This window comes from Eptatretus burgeri, chromosome 13, assembly GCF_056783735.1.
Source record: "Eptatretus burgeri isolate ZD-2024b chromosome 13, Ebu_testis_v1, whole genome shotgun sequence".
Classification (NCBI taxonomy): Eukaryota; Metazoa; Chordata; class Myxini; order Myxiniformes; family Myxinidae; genus Eptatretus; species Eptatretus burgeri.
The window spans coordinates 76,584,833-76,606,456 of NC_140973.1; the positions used below are offsets into that span (position 1 = coordinate 76,584,833).

Here is a 21,624-nt window from a genome sequence, read left to right on the forward strand (position 1 = left end):
GTGAAGTCCCGGTCCAGAAACGCACGCGGTGGATTTGCCGATCCCGCGGACGGACAAAGTTTAGGCAGGTAAACGGATTTGGACCGGACGGGTTCTCCACGCGATCGTGTGTGTTAAGGTCCAACGGGCAAAGCACATGTGTTCGCGTGGGGAACCCCTCGAGACGTGGGGCTTGTGTTTTTTTTATGCGCACGGTGACGCCATGGCTGCACGTGGGGTTGGAATCCGGCAGGAGGGGTATCCCTGCCGGATAGTACCGTCCAAGGAGGGACGAGGAACACGTGCAGCTGCATGACGTCACGGGCAGGTGCAAAGTGCGCGAGCTGTGAGTTGCCGCGCTGGTGATGCGCATGTAAAAAAAAAAAAAAAAAAAAACAAGCCTCACTTTCGGGTGAACAAGATTCCTGGGCAAGGGGTGGATGATCCCCTTGACCAGGGCACAGGATGGAAACTAGTTAGGGGGAAGGGTTAGCTTAGTTAGACCGACTTCATGGGGCAGGGGTAAGTCCTCATGGAGTCCGTGGAATGGATTAGTTAGAGGGATGATAGCGAGATTTAGGTTGGGTAAATAATTTTTGGGACATTGGAGACAGTGACAGACTTGTGAATGTGTAGAGGGGACGTAGCTTAGCTACGTAGTGTGAAAAGGAACGTGCTATAGTTTAAGGGACGACGTGGGAGCACGAGTTAGTTAGGGGAAGTAGTTAGAAGGATGGCAGAGTTCAGCGGTGTGTGTGTTGAAGAGTTGTGAGGTGAGTACATGATGAGTGAGTGAGGCCAGCGGGTCTGTGTGAGTGGAGCGAATGGGGAATGCATGGTGCGATGAGTGATTGGGGGGAGGAGTGACTCCCGCCCAAGGGACCCCGGGGTCAGTGTAGACTGAGTTAGTGGGTTAGTCAAATTAACAAAAATGGAGGTTGTTTTGTTGTTGGTGGGTGTGTAGGCTCGAAACCCGTTTGGAGGGGTGCACGAGCTCTGTTGACGGGCTGGGAGCGTGGCTGCGAAAGGTGAGTATCGCTGAGTGGGTACCCCGGGCACCAGGCTAGTCGGCCGTGGTAGGCCAAGGGCCCATGGGGGGCCGGGATAGCGTAGTGGGCACGGGTGCGCCTGCTTGGTGCGGGGGCCCGGGGCGCCATTAGCCGCGTGGGCAGTGTTGTGGGCACGGGTGACCCTCGGAAAGAGGCCTGGGAAGCCAGCCTGCCACGTGTGCGTTTCAGGGGAGGTGCCATGGGGGGCACTCCCCGGTGTTTAGGGAGCTGGTAGGCTCGGAGGCAGTGTAGTGCCCGGGGGTGCCATAGCGGGAGAATCGGCAGAGGGTCGTGCCTGCCAAGGGGAGCCACGCGTCCCAGCCATGAGACCGTGTGAGGGCACGGAGAGAAAATTGGGGGGCGAGGCCCGAAATTGTAAGGACACTAACACAGGCGACGGGAATCTGGGTTTATAGAACCAATAGTTTAAGCGAGAGGCGCTTGTTGAAAGCCCCGGGGTAGTTTAACTGTTAAATGGTTAGGGTAGATTAGGAAGTGTACCCCTCCGCACCATCCATCCCCTCGCTCTCGTTGTGGGCCGCTGGACCCACTTTGGTTATAGATCGCTGAACTCTGGGGAGGCCATTCTGAGGCTTCGTTGGGCCTCGGCACAGGACGTGAGCTCTCCCTTATTCCCCTCCGGGAAGGGAACGTAGGGGTTGGGAGTAGGCTAGGTGACAGGATAGGTTAGCCGAACAAAGACGATAAAGGGGGTTCGGGGACGATTTATAGTGGGGAAGTAAAAAAAAAAAAGTAAAAATAAAAAAATAAGTTGGGGCTAAATTGGGGTTTGACAAATTAAGGGAGTGGGTATGTACAGTGACAGGCAAAGGCGATAGGTGGGAGGGAGACAGGTAGGTAGGTCCGAGCCCGCCTTCCAAGTGGCCAGCACCACCGCACTCCCTCCACCAACCTCCACTGAACGGCAAAGGCTGGCCAGCTTCATCTGCTGGCTGCGTTGCTGCAAGGCAGAGGCCGGCCCACTTCATCGGCAGCTGTTGCGTTGCTGCAAGGCCTGTGCCGGCCGGATCATCTGCAGCTGTGGTACTTCAAGGCCTGTGCCGGCCACTTCATCTGCTGGCTGTTTTTCTTCAAGGCCTGTGCCGGCCAGTTCATCTGCCGGCTGTGTTTGCCTCCAGCGGCCTTCTTCTGCGGGCTGTGTTTGCCTGCTGCCTTTGCCATGCCATGCCCACTGCCCCTGTTCACCAGCCCCGTTCAATTTTTGCTTTGCCCCCCTGTTCATTGCCATGTGCGCCAGGATCAAGGCAACAGTTTGCAAGCTGCGAGAACTGCCCTGTTGGCAGCTACAACACGGGCCTGCACTGGCGGCCCGTGCACCGTGTTTGTATTCATCCATCCATTCGTTGTGTTCATTGCGTGTGCCACTTGAGCTGGCACGGAGACTACGTTTGTGCAGCCCATGCACCGTTGTGGTTCACTGCGTTCAGTTCAAACCATTCATCCATCCATTCGTTGTGTTCATTGCGTGTGCCACTTGAGCTGGCACGGAGACTGCATTTGTGCGGCCCATGCACCGTTGTGGTTCACTGCGTTCAGTTCAAAAGGGAAGGCCTTGGACTGCGAGTGAGCAGCCGGCCACGTTCCCTGTCACCTGCATTGTTTGAGCCAGAGACTGCATGCGAGCAGCCTGGTTCCCAGCTAACTGCTTTCTTTTTGCAGAGTTCAGTGATCCTGGGCCATGGTTTAGTGTAAAATTTGTAAGTTAAGGTTAAGATGTACTGTAAATATGAGTGCGCCCCCGGCATGTCTGTCTTAGCGCCGGCAATTTTATTTAAGTCGTCCGTGTGAGTGAGTTTGTTTAGGTAGTTACTCAGCCCTCAGGTTATTTATTTTGGGGACACGAATACCATGAATGTCGCACTCAGGGATCCGTAGGTAAAATGTACTAGGGGAAAACTACACATGATGGCACACGAAAATTTGACGACTCGGGACGAGTCTGTAAAAAGGGGAGGGGGTAGTGTTGTGGTTGACCAAATTCGCAAACCACCATTCAGGTCCCTGAGGTGAGATATCTCGGTAAGTATATGTGTAGTTAGGCCCAAACCCGTTGTTTAGAGGGAATGAATGTCATTCATGCGGGCTGCGACTCTTCAGGATAGCCGTTTTTTCTTTTACTATCTTTATTTTGGACCAGCCGCCATTATTACCACCACCAACCACGTCTCAACAGCCATCACACACCAACCACCAACCACAACGCCGCTTCACAACAACAACCACCAACCACAACGCCGCTTCGTCACAACTCGCCACCATCGCATCACCGTCATCTCGCGCCACTCGTGGGCGCCGATACTGGACTCGTGTAGGGCGCGCACCGAGCAGCGTGTTCAAAAACATCACGGACTTTCCACAGAAAAACGGATCAAAAACGACTCACGCCCACTTTTGTTCCGTCCAATCGGTGAGCGAGGGGCGATTTGGCCCCGCCTCCAGGGCGTTGGAGGGCGGTCGCTATATGCAAATTCATGGATCAAAAAGCATTCACGCCCACTTTTCCTCGGGCCAATGGGGAGCCAGCAAGAGAGGTGAAGGGTCCGAGGCAGAGGGTCAAGGGTGAAAGAGCGAAGCCACGGGGCTTATAAAAACGACTGCGTTCGTCAGACGAGTGGGGAGTAAGAGTTCAGTTGGAAGTTGAGTAAGAGTTCAGTTGGAGGAGTTCAGAGGTGCGGAGTTCAAGAGAGTCGTCGGTGGAGCTGGAAAGAAGTGGTACTAGTCGGAGTGAAGAGGACGGAGCTGTGGAGAGGTGACGGCGGCGAAGGTGGACGAGGGGGTGCTCGCGTCGGTGCCGGGAGCGGTACAGAGAGGCCAGCAACGCGACCGAGGTGGAGGAGGAGACGCTCGCCGCGGGACCCGAGACAGGGTTATATCCTCCTTTCCCCGAGCATCAGCAACCCCCTCCTGTTTCCCCCCGCGCTGAGATAGTGCGACAAAGGGGGCCCCCTTCCCACCCCCTACCAGACACTGTCCGCGAGGCCCGCGGAGTTGAGGCACCACCGCCACTTCGCGTCTCATCATCAGACGGCTAGGCCCGACACGGTCTCGGCCCCAGGCCCGCCTACCCCCCTCATCCTGGAGGGTGGTTCTCTTTTCTTTTGCTTTGGGAATATGTGTTGTCGGCGCCGTCTGTGAAGTAAAATTGTATAAGTGTTGCCGTGTGCTCGGTAGTCAGATAGATCTGCATTGTTGCATTTGCTTTTTGTGTAATATTGCATTGTCTTCTACTTTTACATGTGCTTTTGGTGGAATTGTATATGTGTGCTTTCCGTTCATCGCGAAATAAATGTGCTTATTGTTGAACTGTTTTCCCGCTTCGCTTCGTCATTTCTTTCATTGAATCCCCATCTTGCTTCACGTAAAGGGTTGGTCGTGGGCTAAGACGCCCGATAATTAATCGAACCGTCGAGGCCGACGAATAACACCGCTCGGTTATCCCGATAGTACGGAACGGGTCGCTTAAGTGGCCCGTGTCCGAAGTCGACCTGCGGCGAGGTGCGATCGCCCGGTCTACCCTCCGTGTGGGTACTTAGGTCGGTCGAATTTGGCGAGCAACCCTATCCCACGCGGGGGCCGATTGGCACGATCGCGGTGAGACCGAAAGGTCCACCCGTGACTGGTTCCCGGCGTTAGTCCGAGAGGGTCACGACTGGATTGCCGTCCGGTGGGCGACGTGCCGTGATTCGAGTTACGTGCCCGTCAGCACGCCGGCGGGCGCGAATCCGCAACACTAGCGTCTCCTCCTCCACCTCGGTCGCGTTGCTGGCCTCTCTGTGCCGCTCCCGGCACCGACGCGAGCACCCCCTCGTCCGCCTTCGCCGCCGTCACCTCTCCACAGCTCCGTCCTCTTCACTCCGACTAGTACCACTTCTTTCCAGCTCCACCGACGACTCTCTTGAACTCCGCACCTCTGAACTCCTCCAACTGAACTCTTAACTTCCAACTGAACTCTTACTCCCCACTCGTCTGACGAACGCAGTCGTTTTTATAAGCCCCGTGGCTTCGCTCTTTCACCCTTGACCCTCTGCCTCCGACCCTTCACCTCTCTTGCTGGCTCCCCATTGGCCCGAGGAAAAGTGGGCGTGAATGCTTTTTGATCCATGAATTTGCATATAGCGACCGCCCTCCAACGCCCTGGAGGCGGGGCCAAATCGCCCCTCGCTCACCGATTGGACGGAACAAAAGTGGGCGTGAGTCGTTTTTGATCCGTTTTTCTGTGGAAAGTCCATGATGTTTTTGAACACGCTTCTCGGTGCGCGCCCTACACGAGTCCAGTATCGGCGCCCACGAGTGGCGCGAGATGACGGTGATGCGATGGTGGCGAGTTGTGACGGTAAAGGTCGTGGCGGTTGTGGTGAAGCGGCGTTGTGGTTGGTGGTTGTTGTTGTGAAGTGGAGTTGTGGTTGGTGGTTGTTGTGTGATGGCTGTTGAGACGTGGTTGGTGGTGGTAATAATGGCGGCTGGTCCAAAATAAAGATAGTAAAAGAAAAAACGGCTATCCTGAAGAGTCGCAGCCCGCATGAATGACATTCATTCCCTCTAGACAACGGGTTTGGGCCTAACTACACATACACTTACCGAGATATCTCACCTAAGGGACCTGAATGGTGGTTTGCGAATTTGGTCAACCACAACAATATATATATATATATATATATATATATATATATATATATATATATATATATATATATATATATATATTGTTGTGGTTACCAGATTCGCAAACCACCATTCAGGTCCCTTAGGTGAGGTATCTCGGTAAGTGCATGTGTAGTTAGGCCCAAACCCGTTGTCTAGTGGGAATACATGTCATTTATGCGAGCTGCGACTCTTCAGGATAGCCGTTTTTCTTTCACTATCTTTATTTTGGACCAACCGCCATGATCACAACCACAACATCAACCGACCACAACCACCGCTTCACCACAACCGCCATGACCTTCACGTCACACCTCGCAACCGTAGCATCGCCACCGTTCTTGCCCCGCTGTGGGTACCGGTGTTGGACTCATGCAGAACGCGCGTCGAACAGCGTGTACAAAATCACGGATTTTGTGCTTCAAAAACGGATCAAAAACGACACACGCCCACTTTTTGCCGTCCAATCGGTGAGCGAGGGGCGATTTGGCCCCGCCTCCAGAACGATCGATATATGCAAATTTGTGGATCAAAAAGCCTTCACGCCCACTTTTTCTCGGGCCAATGGGGAGTCCAGAGGCGGAGAGGAAGAGAGTCGGAGAGGAGGAGTGTAGAAGAGTCCAGAGGCGGAGAGTAGGAGAGTCGGAAACAGAGAGTCAAGACTTCGCGGGCGGTGGAGTTGGCAAGAAGGAGCTGGTCGTCGTGTGCGTTGGAGTCGGAACGGAGGGGACGGAGCTGTGGAAAGGCGGCGACACCAGACGAGGGGGTGCTCGTGCAGGGAGCTGCACCCCAGGGAGGCCGACAGCGCGACCTGGCGGAGGTGGAGACGCACACCAGGGATAATAAAGATCCTCTATACCCCGAGCATCAGCAACCCCCTCCTGTTTCCCCCCGCGCTGAGATAGTGCGACCAAGGGGGCCCCGTTCCCACCCCCTACCAGGCACTGTCCACGAGGCCCGCGGGTTGCGGGGCCATCGCCGCTCCTCGTCTCATCACCAGACGGGTAGGCCCGACCCGGTCTCGGCCTCAGGCCTGCCTCATTCTTGGGGATATTCTTTCCTTGGTTTTGGGTATGTGTTGTCGGCGCCGTCTGTGAAGTAGAATTGTATAAGTGTTGCCGTGTGCTCGGTAGTCGGTATTAGCTCTGCACTGTGTTTTCACTTTTATGTTTGCTTTTTGTGTAAATGGAATTGTGTTTTCTTTTTTTTGTGTGCATTTGGTGGAATTGTATTTGTGTGCTTCCCATGTGCCGCGAATAAATGTGCTTTATTGTTGAACTGTTCTCCCGCTTCGCTTCGTCTTTTCCTCCATTGAATCCCCATCTTGCTTCACGTAAAGGGTTGGTAGTGGGCTGAATACGCCCGATAATTAATCGAACCGTCGAGGTCGACGATAACACCGCTCGGTTATTCTGATAGTACGGAACGGGTCGCTTAAGTGGCCCGTGTCCGAAGTCGACCTGCGGCGAGGTGTGATCGCCCGGTCTACCCTCCGCGTGGGTACTTAGGTAGTTCGAATTTGGCGAGCAACCCTATCCCTCGCGGGGGCTGATTGGCTCGATCGCGGTGAGACCGAAAGGTCCACCCGTGACTGGTTCCCGGCGTTAGTCCGAGAGGGTCACGACTGGATTGTACGTCCGGTGGGCGATGTGCCGCGATTCGAGTTACGTGGCCGTTCGCACGCCGGCGGGCGCGAAATCCGCAACAATATATATATATATATATATATATATATATATATATATATATATATATATATATATATATATATATATGTATATATATATATATATACATTATCAATCATATCCTCATATCCTCATATACATCACTTGTCTTAATTTCTAATATAAAACTATCTGTATCCATATATAACAATGACACATTATCCTGATACTTTGATTTTAAATTATGATAGTAATAGTCATACATTAACGACTTTGACAAGTCAAGAATTGATGTTCCCATATAAATAGGTTTATCCATTTCAATACTCTTCTTTCAAATGAATCGCACAAAAGTTCTCTGAAAACACTTCCGCTCGTTCAAAACTTGGTCTGTTAATTAATTTTGAAGCCAGTTTCCAAGATGTAGCAAGTCTTATGTTTTGTCCATTCCTTACATTTTCCATCGTCTTTCCAAATACAGCATTATTCATTAATTTATAAAAGTCCTTCTCAAAATCTGTTTTTGCTTCTGTTCTCCTTTTGTATTAAAATCGATATACTTCTTTAACCAATGACTTTGTTTAAATTTCAAAATCTGATGAATTTTCCTCACTCTCAACCCAGCAGATAAATATTGTCTCAAGTTCCTTTGATGCAAAACATAACTTTCTTTATCATTTAATGTAGTAAGTAGTTTTTCTGGAGATCTACCTTTTATATTCAATGACTGTTGATAATCACTTAACCATTCTTTTCTTGGACTTTCTTTATCAGGGGCATAAGGTAGGTCTTTATGTTTGTTATGAAGTTCTTCTGGATATTTTAAATCAACCTCAAAATAATATCCAACTTCAGCTTCATCCAATTATTTTTGAGAGGAGACAACAATGTCTTATAAAACTTTTTCATAATGTTTTTCTTTAACCCATTTAAGTTTTCCATAAGGTAAAGATTGAGACATTGCCCACCCATACAAATTGTTAGCATCATAATACATCAGGTAAGAGTTGTCCTCATTCTTATGAAAATCAGGAAGATATTTGTTATGTGCTTTAGCATATATCTTGCAACATACTTGAGATATTCCTCCTCTTTTAGGCTTCTCTATCATTAAAAGCATATCTATATCACTGATTAATTCCAAATTTTGTTTTGTCATTTTTAAAATAGCACTCCAAGCCAAATCCGGGGCCGTGTCGTGAGCGGGGTCTAATCCATAAGAATTTTTTTTATTATGACAGACTGTTCTAAATGTTTCAAACACATCAGCAAATAACAATACATCAGTTTTAAGATACAAATCATGATATTCTCCAAGATTCTTTCTATTAAACTTCTCCCAAACCTTTTTAGCTTGTGTATAATCTCAATCGGAAATATGAGTTTTATTCAACTTGCGATAGAAACTTTCCCTTGAAGGAAGTTGTGTTTCTTTAAACTTCTCAAATGAATCCATGTAGTCGTACGGATATATTCCCTTTTGTGATAAGAGATCAATCTCTTCTTGATTTGAGAAATGTGATTTAAGATTCGGTAAGTTTTTAATATTTGATGCAAAGTTATATGTCATTCAAATATCCTCAGGCATAAATTCGGTATTAATTCACTAATTTGATTGATGACACTTATGATGATGGAATAAGAACAAATACAATATTTTCATTCAGCGCATACTCAACCCCAATTGCTTATAAATTCAATATGGAACCAAAAAATCTGATTTATCTACCTGTATCAGGAAAAAACCATATACAGAGTAAATTTTAGGATAACCGACCAAGATAATCGCATGATTTCTTTTAATGGAGAAATTCTATCCATCAGAATTCACCGACGTGAAGTTTTCCAATAAATAAATACGATGGTTATTGTGAGGAAACACGAGTTGGGAAAATATAAAATAATTACAGAGGATGCGATGTTCCTTTCCCCATACTACAAGGGTGAAGGTATGTATCTTGGTAGAGGATACTATAAACCTAAGAGACAAAGGGGTGTCGGACATCAATTTAGAAAAAAATGAGATGGGATAATTGATACTCTAATGGGTATCGGTTCAACTATTCTTAAACATAAAGACCTAATTGGTTAAACTGCTTCTGCTGTGGGAAATGTAGTGGGTGCTATAAAGAGTATAAAAGATGCCCAAAAGGAATCCCATAAAATAAATTAAGAAAGGCAAAAGTCAGTTGTCTCCCTTAAACACCAGAAAATAATTCAAATACTTGGGTCAGGGTTTCAAAAGTTTTAACATCTTTTTTCTGAAATAAATACAAGTATGGAAGCAATTGATAGTATCTTATCTATGATCTGGATGATACCATTGTCATCTCAAACTCTACTAAAAAAGAAGACGACTTTAAGGTAAATGCAATAACTGGAACAGACTGGAATGCAAATGGAACAAAAAGTTTTGAAATAAATAATCAACAAACTTATTTGAATCTAGCCAAAAGTTTCTTGTGTAAATTTACATTCACTGAGGCTGCGAATAACACAAACGCGACACTCTTAAATGATTTCTTCTGGAAAATGTTTGATGGTGTTCGTTTGTACATTGGAACACAAGAAGTAGAAGCAATTGATTATGTCTCTGCTACATCTGAAATGATGAAATTTACACTATATTAATTTTCGTGATGGAATGGGAAAGGGGGCTGTCGAAGGTTTTCTTGCTGATATGGCAACGAGAACAAACACAGACCCTGGATATAGTCAAAGGAAACGAATGTATAATGATGATACAAAAGCAGGTAATAGTTTTACTGTCGCAGTTCTGCTTAAAGGTATATTTGGATTTTGTGATCATGATAAAGTTCTGTATGGTCTTAAATTAGATGTCAACTGCAAAGGAATGATAATGAAAATAGATTGCTTTTTGGCATGGCTAATGCTTTTGGTGCTCAGAATAAATTTCTAATTGATGAAATTAGTTAGTATATTTGTGAATGTACTCCTAATCTTAAAACTGAAGAGATGTCAAATAGAAGATTTAACTCAAAGAAACCACTCAATGTATCATACCTTACAAGAATGCCAACACGTTAAACTGAACCAAACCACTTACACGTGGAATTTGGGTGTTCTGGAAGGAAAGCCATGATACCTGTGGCTCATTTTTTTTTTAAACCAGATGGTGATACTGCTACTGATAAGAATAATGCATTGAGTGATAATGCTCAGGTGAAACAACTTCGTATTTCTCCAGATGGAACATTTTATCCACAAGATAGATTGGAAATTAATTGGGAAAAGAATGATTATGCTGAAGCATACAAGTCTTATCAAAAGGTGTGTGAAAGCAATGGAAATAAAGAACCCATTTTGGATATGACAGCATTTAAAAGTCTGTATTCAATCTATGTGATTGCCCTGAGTGCTCAAAAGGAAACTATAAAGTCTAATTGAGTGGTTACTTCCCTATACATTGAAAGAGGATAGAGTGAAGAACTTGATACATATTGTTTGCTTTTGGAAGAAACAGAATTACAGATTAATTCAGATAATGGTGTTATCATTAGTCTCACATAATTTTTTTGATAAATAACTGAGTAGTAAAGTGCCAACTGGGGTATATGTTAATCAAATCAATTTTCATAAACTATCATCTTGTATTCAAAATCAAAAGCCTTGTATGATTAACGTTAATACAATTCAGAGAAAAGGAGCAGTAAGAATTGATGTTTTGCTCACAAGAGAACAGGTGAAAATCTTGAACGATACTGGCTCACTTAAAATTAAAATGTCAAAACCAATGTTGAAGAAATATTCAATAAGAGAGACGAGTGGAGGATTTCTCCCATTTCTAATTCCTTTATTTGCTGGTTTAAGTGCGGCTGGAGCATTGACGGGTGGTATGTCAGCAGCGGTGAAAACTGTCAACGAAAGGAAGGCTCATCTCCAGGCTTAAAAAGAATTGGAAAGACAAAACAAATTAGTGGAAGTGGTGTAATTGTAGATTTTGCTGAAAAACTTGAAAGTCTGCCTGATAAAGCGAGATTGTTAGTTGGAGTTATGCTTTCTTCTATCGCACAAGCAGGTGTAAAATTAACTAAAAGGGGTAATGGATTATATCTTTCTAATAAATATATAAGCATTGTTGAGTGGTTTAAAGAATTTGGAAAGAATACATCAAATTTAGAACTTATCAAATGTTGAAAGAAATTCATAATGTGGTTATTTGTATGAGAGAGGAATTAACAAACGTGTCGCAACATACAAAGAATATTATTATGAACTTAGAAGATAATAATGGGAACGGTTCTCATTGGGTTTGTATTTTTAAGTCAAGACAAATATTATTTTGATAGTTTTGGTCTTCCACCACCTGTTGAAGTAATAATTCTTACAGAATGGTGTTTATCAAACATTTCAAGTCCAAGAATTAAATTCCAAGTGTTGTGGTCAATTATGTCAATATGTGTTATTTCAATCAACAAAAATAAATTTTTTATGACATTATTTTTTATCTAATATAAATGACATGTTGGTAAAGATGGTTCTATTTTTGGTGTATCCCAAGAACTGGATATCGATTTATCAAATTATTACACAAAGGCACAGGTGAACGACAAATATAGTATAGCAAAAAATATTAATTTGAAAAATACTTATAAATTATTAAATTATCCAAGCCCGACTGACATGAATGACTTGGTAAGATTAAGTGATTTATCACAATATCTATCCTTAAATAAAATGCCACGTTTTGTTCAAGGAGTAGAATTTACAACGACAACACCTGGTTCAACAAACCATACACCTTTTCTTATGAAATTCAATTATCTGCCTAGTATTGAATTTTATAAAGAAGGAAGAATAGTTAAAATGAGAAGAGAGAAATGGAGGTATAATATGTGTGATTTAGGATATAATTGGTCTTTTTCATTCAACCTATAAGACCTACACGATTTTTATCAGTCTCGTAAAGAAGAATATTATCCTCCAGGTAAGAATGAGGAGATGTGTTCAGGATCAGCAGACAGAATTAGCAAACAACAAATACACGATTTCGGGAATAGGAAATTATATGATGGTGAAGCAATAGTTTATATGACAAAGAAGGAAGGAAATTGGATAATTATACAAAGTCGAGGACTACAAACTGATTTAACAACAGAAAGATGGGGTGGTATTATGTGTCATCATATTAATCTGTCATATTTCTAATACATAAATGACAGCAAGAAGACTTCAAGAAAATTATAATTTTTGCATTCAAGGATACCTACAAGAAAAGGGTGTTCGATTTTACATTCCTTATGAATTGGAACATAGACACGGGCAATTTTCAATTAAAAACTGGCCTTGTACTGATGTTAAAAAAAAAACCCACAAATAGAGATTTGATTAAAATATTAAATAAAAATGAACTTCTTAAGGTGATGAAATATAAAACTCTTTTAGAAATCATCAACAAATCTTATTGGTTTCCTATTATGAGAAAAAATAATTGTGGATTCAAGAGTATCACAGAATCCAGATGAATGTATGTATGATATTCTATGGGGTGAAAATGGTTCAAGGATAGGAAGGAGTTGAAGAAACTGAGACAAGAGAGGAGGAGGAGAGGGAGAAGGAGGAAAGGGAGAGAATAAATAAATATAAAAATATGGAAACCAGTGAGATTTTAAAAAGATCGAAGGTATTTCAGAAAATAAATCAATCTCAACGCACTGAGGAGGAAAACAAAGAATTGACAAGTCTATTAGAAATATATGCGTCAAGAGTATTAACATTGATTTCAGGGAGAAGATATAAACGAGAAAGTGGAGATAAAGAAGAGTAAGAAGGAAAAGATTATATTGTTGATGTTGGTGTGATTGACTTTAAAGTTTTCCATTTTTTTTTCTTAAATAAATGGAGGAGAGACTGACGACATTTCTGAGCATTCTTTATGTTTTAAAAATTAAGATTCAAATGTGCATGTTGGAAACTAAAAAGGTTTTCACACTCTAGGAATTTTTCTCATAAATAAATGAGTTTTTGTCTCAAATGTAAAAAGAAAACTAATGCTAAAAATATCTCTTATTTTAAAAGTAAAAATAACAGTTATACAAAAAGGCATATGTTCGGTGTGTGGCTCTAAAAAGAGTAAATTAATCTCCAAACACAAACGTGGGGGAGATATACAAAAGTTATCAGGAAGTAAATTTACAACAACTGGAATACCAGGAGAATTACATGTACCAGGGTGTTCTTTCTGTGGTCTGGGAACAAACTTGAATAAAAGATTAGATGAGGCTGACAATCCTAAACCGTGGAGCAAACCTATCAAAATAGGGTTGATGAAGTGTGCATGAGGCACGATATTGATTATGGAAAAGGCACAACATTGGAAGAAAAACATGAAGCTGATAGAGAAATGTTGTATTTGTCTCTGATACAATTTGTCTCTGATACAAAATCCAACCTTGAGAGAAAAAGTTGATAGGTTTATCGTGAAGAAGATGATCAGTGCTAAATTAAAACTTGGGCTTAGAAATTAAAAAAAACCTTATAGGCTCAAATGATGTCATTGAGATTGAAGAACAATTAGCTGATGAATTACACAAAGCTTCATAGAAGGAAGGTTTATTCCAAGGAAGTTGATTATATCTGGTCTGCTGATTTAATTGAACTCAATAATGATGAGGGGTACATGTATGCTTTAACCGTTATTGATTTGAGGAGTAGATGTGCGTGGGTCGTCCCTTTGAAAAACAAAACCGGGAATACACTCATGTTAGCCTTCCAACAGATATTTAATAAAGGTAAGCGAAAACCTAAAAAATTGTGAACTGATGAGGGTACAGAGTTCTACAACAAAACATTTATGAATTTTCTTTAAAATAACAGCATTACATTATACAGCACCTTTAATGAAGGAAAAGCGGTTGTTATTGAGCGTTTCAATTGCACTTTAAAAGAGAGACTATATAATAAATTCACTCAACTCAAAATCAACAATGGTTATCTTTAATGCAGGACATTGTAAGATAAGTATAATGATATGATTCACACCTCAACGAATACTAAACCATCAGAAACCTTTACAAAATTAGATTATGAAAAAGAGATTAATGTCAGAAAGCCTAAGTTCAAAGTTGGTGATATAGTAAGAATATACAGTTGGAAATCTCATTTTGAAAAAGGTTATACTAAAGCCTGTATCTCACTGGGCTGTGACAGCTCGCGACTTGTTGGAGAGACCAAATTGCGATAAAACCGATCATTTTCACTGGGAATCGCACTGAATTTATACTAAAACACATTTGCGTATGTCTCACGAATATCGCAGGAATGTCCCACGCACTCACGGCGAAATTTAGGATGAACTTCGCCTGGAGTTCGCATACGTGTCGCGCGACGTTCAGGTGACAAAACAGATTTTTTTTTTGGCATATGCAACTGTGTGTGACCATTGAGAAATCGGGACTATATATATATATATATATATATATATATATATATATATATATATATATATATATATATATATATATATATATATATATATATATATATATATATGGCCTCTCCCTTCCAGCAATCATATTGTCAGTTGGGAAACGAGTAAGAGAGTACCTGACAGTACTACAATGGTGTGAGAGCTGTGCCCTGGCAGAACAGGATGGTGGGATTACAGGAGAATGCTGACCAAGCCTGATTGTTCAAAGTGTTCTGTTACTTGTCAACGTTGCACCCACAAACATTGTGTGTGACCCAATTGTTCATCTGCCTTGATAGGGGCTTGTGGGTGTGACCATATTTTTTGTGACCTAATTTATGTAAAAATGTGTGACGTGATTTATGAATGATGGGAAGGTGAAAGGAATGATGGGAAAGTGAAAAGTTTGCATTGAAGGCCATTACTCAGAACAGGAGAGAAAGAGGACAGGCAATGCTGGTTTTACAATATGGACTATGAGTTTGTTTGTTTTTTTTTTTGTTTTTTTTTAGTCATATCTGGATTGAAATATTGTGAACCTATCTACATTACATTGCATGTCACATTTGTCGCACCTTCTGACTCACGGAAACTAAATTGAGAAGGGTTCGAGACAACTGCGACGACTGACTATTTTGAGATAAAATTTGTCGCACAAATTTTTTGAACGTGTTCAAAATTCCTGCGACTCATGCGAGGAAATGGAGAACAACCACAAACGTTTCCAGACATTTTGGAGAATTCCGTTCGCATTTTGGCACGAGCTGTCGCAGCCCAGTGAGATACAGGCTTTAGCGATTGACAAATGAACTTTTTAAAATCGTTGATGTAATAGACACAGTTCTTTGGACTTGTAAGGTCTATGATTTAGAAGGGGAAGAGATTTTCGGTTCATTTTATTCACAGAAATTACAAAAGACAAAGATAATAAATTGAAAATTTTTTTCTTCTATAATTGACTCCACCCCTTTTTGACTCCACCCACATAAGCCCCACCCACATCCATCATATCCACATGATTAGTGATTAGTTTATTAGTTCCCCACATACAACGCGTTTATTTAATTAAAAAATTGCTCGACCCCCTTCTTTGTTTCCACCCACACAATCCACTCCCACAGAAACCCCGCCCCTTCCCCTTCCCCTTATGCACCCCCACCTTTGACCCCTTTAGTCCACCCCTTTACTCCACCCCTGCCCTTCCCCACACACACAGGGAGGGGAGGGGTGGGATGAACGGGTGTGGTGGGTCATTGGGGGAGTGCACCTACCCCCAACCCTAACCCCCCCTCCTTTGCACTCCCTTTATTCTTTTTTTATAATTAAATAATTGAAAGTAAAGCAAATATAATTCATAAAGATTGAAAATATTAAACATTTTTCTTTGGTTAAATATTCAGTTGCGAGAATGGACGATCTTTCCCAGCAGTCTGCTTCTGATGTCTTGTGATTTTGAAACTCGGATACCATATTATGTTTTGAAACAAGAAGAACCATTGGAGCATATAAAGATGGTTATATAATGATATGAATAAAATAATAAATTAAACATTAACCTCCAGAAGATCGAGTTTTGTGTCCATTTCATCCAGATGAGCATTTAAACTGGAACAAGTTGGAAATGAGTCATCACCCCGTGGACTTTCAACATCTTCCCATTTAAGGTTGCGAAATTAATTTGTTTCACCACCCATGTATGATTCAGTTTTAATGCTGAAAATAAAAAGCAAGTAGTCAAAAATTACCACCAAGTTGTGGTATTGCTTTTAAATTAATTACCACCATGCCAAATATAAGGAGAACAGAGAAAGGCAGAGACAGATAGAGAGACACAGAGACAGGGGAATAATTTCAATCCTTTCTTTGGATTTATCCAACACTGCCAATGTGTGTGAAATGCCTTCCAACCACCAAGACGGGATGCTTTTTAATTCTCTTCGAGATGATTGAAGATCTACAAGCATTTCATTCATATTCTGAAATTCTTCATGATATTAATTGGTTTCATTTTCAACATCAGTTATCAACAACGTTGTTTTTGGGGACAACCTGTTAGAAAAAAACACTAATTATTAGTTGTATCATGATTTAATTAATCAGTTGCTTCACCATCATTCTAAGAGGAAGCCAGACTTTACAATACACACACACAAACACACAAACTTACCAATATTGTGATGGGTTATTTTCTTCGTCGGATGAAAGATAGTTCATGTCTCAGTCATTTACCATTGGGTCAAGATGAGAGAAATGAAAAACCGTCAAACAGAAGAGATTTTCAACTGAGAGAAATGCCTGGCTTATAAGCCATGTTGGAGGAAGTCAGTTGGATCTTTGCCTGGAGTTGCCTCATTGTTCTCTTTCCTGTTTTCAACAGCTCAATAATTCTGGAAATTTTCCCAAGCTTCCTGTTTTAAGCTGCCCTCAGACAGCTTACATAATGTGTGTAATGTATTCATGTTTGAGTTTAATTTTAACAATTTTATCGACTCTATACAAGTTTAATGTACATGAGTGGAACCAAAATATGCTCAAACAAGAGCATTAAGAGAAGTTTATCATTTCATTTCTGCTCAACAAAGACACTTAAACCTAGAACCAAGTTCCAAAGTAATCTTTGTGAATATACTTGATGGTGATGAATGTAATAAGAAAATGAAGTTATTCCCTGAAATAGAACATGGGCAAATATTCGTTGGTTCGCTCTGAGTGGAATGAAAATATGAAAGGGAAGAAGTGCTTTAATCAGCAAGTCTCAATTTTACATTTGCTTGTATGGGAGGGAAGGGGATAGGTGGGGAGAAAATCGGTCTCAATTTTACATTTGCTTGTATGGGAGGGGGAGAAAATCACTCCTATTTGGGGCTTGAGTCAAAGTTTTTCCCTTCCCCCCCCCCATTCATTTGAATGGGAGTCCCAGAAACCCCATTTATCCTCTACTCAGCCCTGACCCTGGCGTTGAAGTCCCCCAGCGGAACAAATGTTTGGTGTTGGGGATGCTGCCAATAATGGCATGGAGTTCTTCATATAACTGATCTTTGGCTTCAGGAGGAGAGCAGAGTGTTGGTTCGTAAATGCTCATCAGGTTTACCAGTCCTGATGTCAAGGAAAGTCGTCTGGACAGAATGTGTTCCGAGCCTTGGTGGGCAATTCTATAATGCCGAGAAAGGAGTTTTTTGATGGCGAAGCCCACACCATGATGGCGTGGTTCCTCCAGTTGTTTACCATGCTGGAAGAAGGTGTAGCCTTCCCACCCCCCACCCAGAGACCCTCTTTCATTGAGACGAGTCTCCTGAACTTGTTATTGACGATGGCGGTCTTTTGAACATCATCGAGTTGTTTGAGATCTTCTGACATGGGCCAGGACGCATAGTTCTGACATTCCAGCATGCAAAACGAAGGGCTGGTGCCTTCTTGGAAGGATGACTATGGAGTGGCCTCTTCATGGTGCATGCCTGGGCTGGGTATATGGAGATGTTGGGTTGTCCAAGCATCAGAACCTCCTCAACCTTATTGGCAGAATCAAAAGGAGTGCAGGGCATGCCATTTGGCACCAGTTTGATTGCAGGAGTTGCTGGGGATGTGTTGAAAAACTGACAACTGCCTTCGGGGTGCCACTCTGGGTTTTCTGTCAGGGTTTGTTCCCCTCACATCCCCTTGCGCTGCCTTCCCTTCCCCCCCCCCCTCATGCTGCCTTCCCATCCCCTCCCTGCACGCTGCCTTGCCTTCCCTCCATGCTGCCTTCCCATCCCATCCCCTCATGCTGCCTTCCCATTCCCTTTTCTCCCTGCACACTGCCTTCCCATTCCCTCCCTTCATGCTGCCTACCTTTCCCTTCCACTCCCCTCACGCTGCCTACCCTTCCATTCCCTTCCCCTCGCGCTGCCTACCCTTCCCCTCCCCTCACACTGCCTTCCCTTCCCCTCCCCTCACACTGCCTTCCCTTCCCCTCCCCTCACACTGCCTTCCCTTCCCCTCCCTTCATGCTGCCTTCCCCTCTCCTCACGATTACCTCCTCCCAAAGCCCCTCTCCCATCCACCCTCTTTGGATGTCTCAGGTCGTGTCTGGACGGTGTTTAGTTTAGTATTTAGTTTGACCCATTTGAACGTGCTGTTTTAACATAACCCGTTTTGATCATTCCTGTACTAATGCCAGCAGATGGGACCAGCCCCTCCTCTCCCACTTCCCCTCAAGTCCCATTTCCAAATGTGTCGTGAATCTCTCCTCCCCTCCCAATTTCCACAGCTCTCCCATAGTGTATAGCGATGTGTGGTGAAACATTGCTCCCCCTCCCTCCTTGCTTCTAACTCCTCGTCCTCCCTTCCCCTTCTCCTCTCTCTCTCTTTCTCTTTCTACCCCCCACCCATCCCCCACCACACTCCTTAATATTCGTGTCAGCGAAGCGACGGGATGTATTTCTTAGTGTGTGTGTAATATATATATATATATATATATACATATATATATATATATATATATATATATATATATATATAGATATATATATATATATATATATATATATATATATAGATATATATATATATATATATATATATATACATATACATTAGCAGAAGCTTTGACTGACTGCCTGTGCATGTGACAGGAGGTTTCTGGCCGGATGTACTATGGAGGGTTTCTCCTGGCGGACAAGGAGATCATGGTCGGGCATTACGTCTCCGTTACTCCCGATGATCATTCTCAACCAAAAGATATTGGAAGGTAATTTTGCTAACCATTGTGAGAAATGTGAACGGAGCAGTCCCATTGTCCTGTCAGTCAGTGACTTGCTGATATACGCAGAGTGCTGGGTCTTCCAGAAAGGTGATCGCAACCATAAGTAGAAAGAGCAATCAGAGATTGCAGATCCTCCTCGCCAGGACTTGTTTTGCGTGGTGTGTAGACGATGTATCGATGACGTCGGTTTACGTTAATACAGCAGACAAACGGCCCTTTTCGGTTGAATTGCATAAGATTCATTTTCCATTCATATGTATTTTATAGATGTACTCGCGTTGTAATAATACATGGCTCATATAATACCTGAAAAACATCGCTCCAGTTAGTGTTTTGCTTTAACACCCTTTTTGTCGACAAAGTCGAGCCTCGTGGAAGAGCCAGAACAAAATATATCAGGATGCGCCGGAACAAAAGGAACAGCAGAAACGGGGTGGGGGACTGGACCAACAGCAGGACCGAGGGATGAAATTCATGGGGACGGACAAAAAAGGGATGCAGGTAGGAATGAAGAGTAGGGGTATGGACAATCTGGATGCAGGAGCAAACTCTCAGGAAGGAAGAACTGGAAATTTAGAGTGTGGAGGGGACTGTTGAATGGGTGTGGGAAAGATCATGGTTTTGGATTGGGGATGATCTGAGATGGTGGTGAACGGCTATTTTGAAGACCTAGACCTAGGCATGAGATTTAAGAGGATGTGGAAGTTGGTCTTGCAGGTGGGAAAATGAGGAACGGCTGAGTGTAGGTGAGCAGCGATCATGGATTTAGGTCGTTTCATCAGAAGGGGGTTGACGGTGGACTGTGTGAGCCCTGAAGAAACCTGGGGGGGGGCTAAGCAAGGTAGCAGAGGGTGCAAGACCAGAAAGGGGGCGGTAGAAGACAGAGACCACAAACCTGTCTATGATGGCGAAGTGACAAGCATCGTCGTATGGACGTCGTCACGTTGCGTAGCCTCTCGAAGTATGCATGCTCAAATGGTACGTATTTTATAGATGTACACACATTCTCGATCGTACATCCTTTATAGACATACAGTACTCACATTCTAACTTTCTAATTATACATACCTCACATGTACTTTATAGATATACTCGGTTGAAAAAAACAAACAAAAAAGATAACGTGTAATACTGGCTATCACCAGGTGGCATTTATGTCCTACACATTATGTGAAGATTGAGAGAGAAATTAACAAACGGACCCACATGCAATACCCTCATGTGAGGGTAATCACACTTGGGGGGGGGGGGTGAGGAGGGGTCGGGGGTGCCCGGGTGTGGTACGTACGGTGTTGGTCCAGAGGTGGGGGTGGAGGGGGACGGTTGGTTATTCCTTTGAAAAGTGTATGTCGCATGCTCGTATCTGAACTCTCCCTCATTTTCAATCCCTGGTGGAGAAATCTATTAAAACTGCTGTTTTGGTGCAAGTGTTTAAATGATGCCTGTAGTTTCCACACCAAAATACTGAAAAATTGATTAAAACTCTCTTGGGGGATATGTAACGCATACCCCCTCCCCACCCACCCCTACCATTTCTCTTGTGGAGGTTAACAGCCCTATGGCAGGAGCAGGGTGGACAGCCCGGTGCTCACGTGGTGTGGTTCATGCGTGGCTCTCAAACAGTTATGGGTGAGGCGTCGGATCCACATGAGCTTTTCTTGATTGACTCCTGTGACGACTTGCCTCCCAGCGACATCATTGATCGTGTCATAGTTACCTTTTGCCCACCTGGTGAAAACTGGGCCTCAGAGGTGGGCTTGTTTGTCTGATCAGTTTCATTATTTTGAGATTAATGTTGGCGGCTTGTGAATGATTTGACCAAGTGAAGTTTAAATTGGATATCGTTGCTTGGAGTATGTGATTTACATTTTTTTATTTGCAAAATCGAAGATTTTTCAAATATATTGATCGATCAACTTTGTTAATGTCTCTGTTACTTGGCAATTTTTTATTTTATTTGACAAGTATTTTGATCGCCTCTGTTTGTTTGTCTGTCCGCTTAACCAACCGTTCTGAAATTTTCGGAGATTACGGTCACCGACCCTGCGACGATCCCGCATTGAAGTTATTCGTAAAATTTGGTTGACCAAACATATC

At 43.2% G+C, this 21,624-nt stretch overlaps 1 protein-coding gene across 3 annotated transcripts in view; it reads left to right on the top strand.

The window, feature by feature from the left end:
- The window catches only part of DNMT1 (DNA methyltransferase 1), a 101,391-nt gene that overhangs the window by 45,791 nt on the left and 33,976 nt on the right, over positions 1–21,624 (top strand). For all 3 annotated transcript variants that reach the window (XM_085853161.1, XM_085853160.1, XM_085853162.1), the window contains exons 16-17: positions 19,397–19,512; positions 21,074–21,278. In XM_085853161.1, the coding sequence (XP_085709287.1) occupies positions 19,397–19,512; positions 21,074–21,278 (321 nt within the window). The remainder of the gene's footprint in view (positions 1–19,396; positions 19,513–21,073; positions 21,279–21,624) is intronic.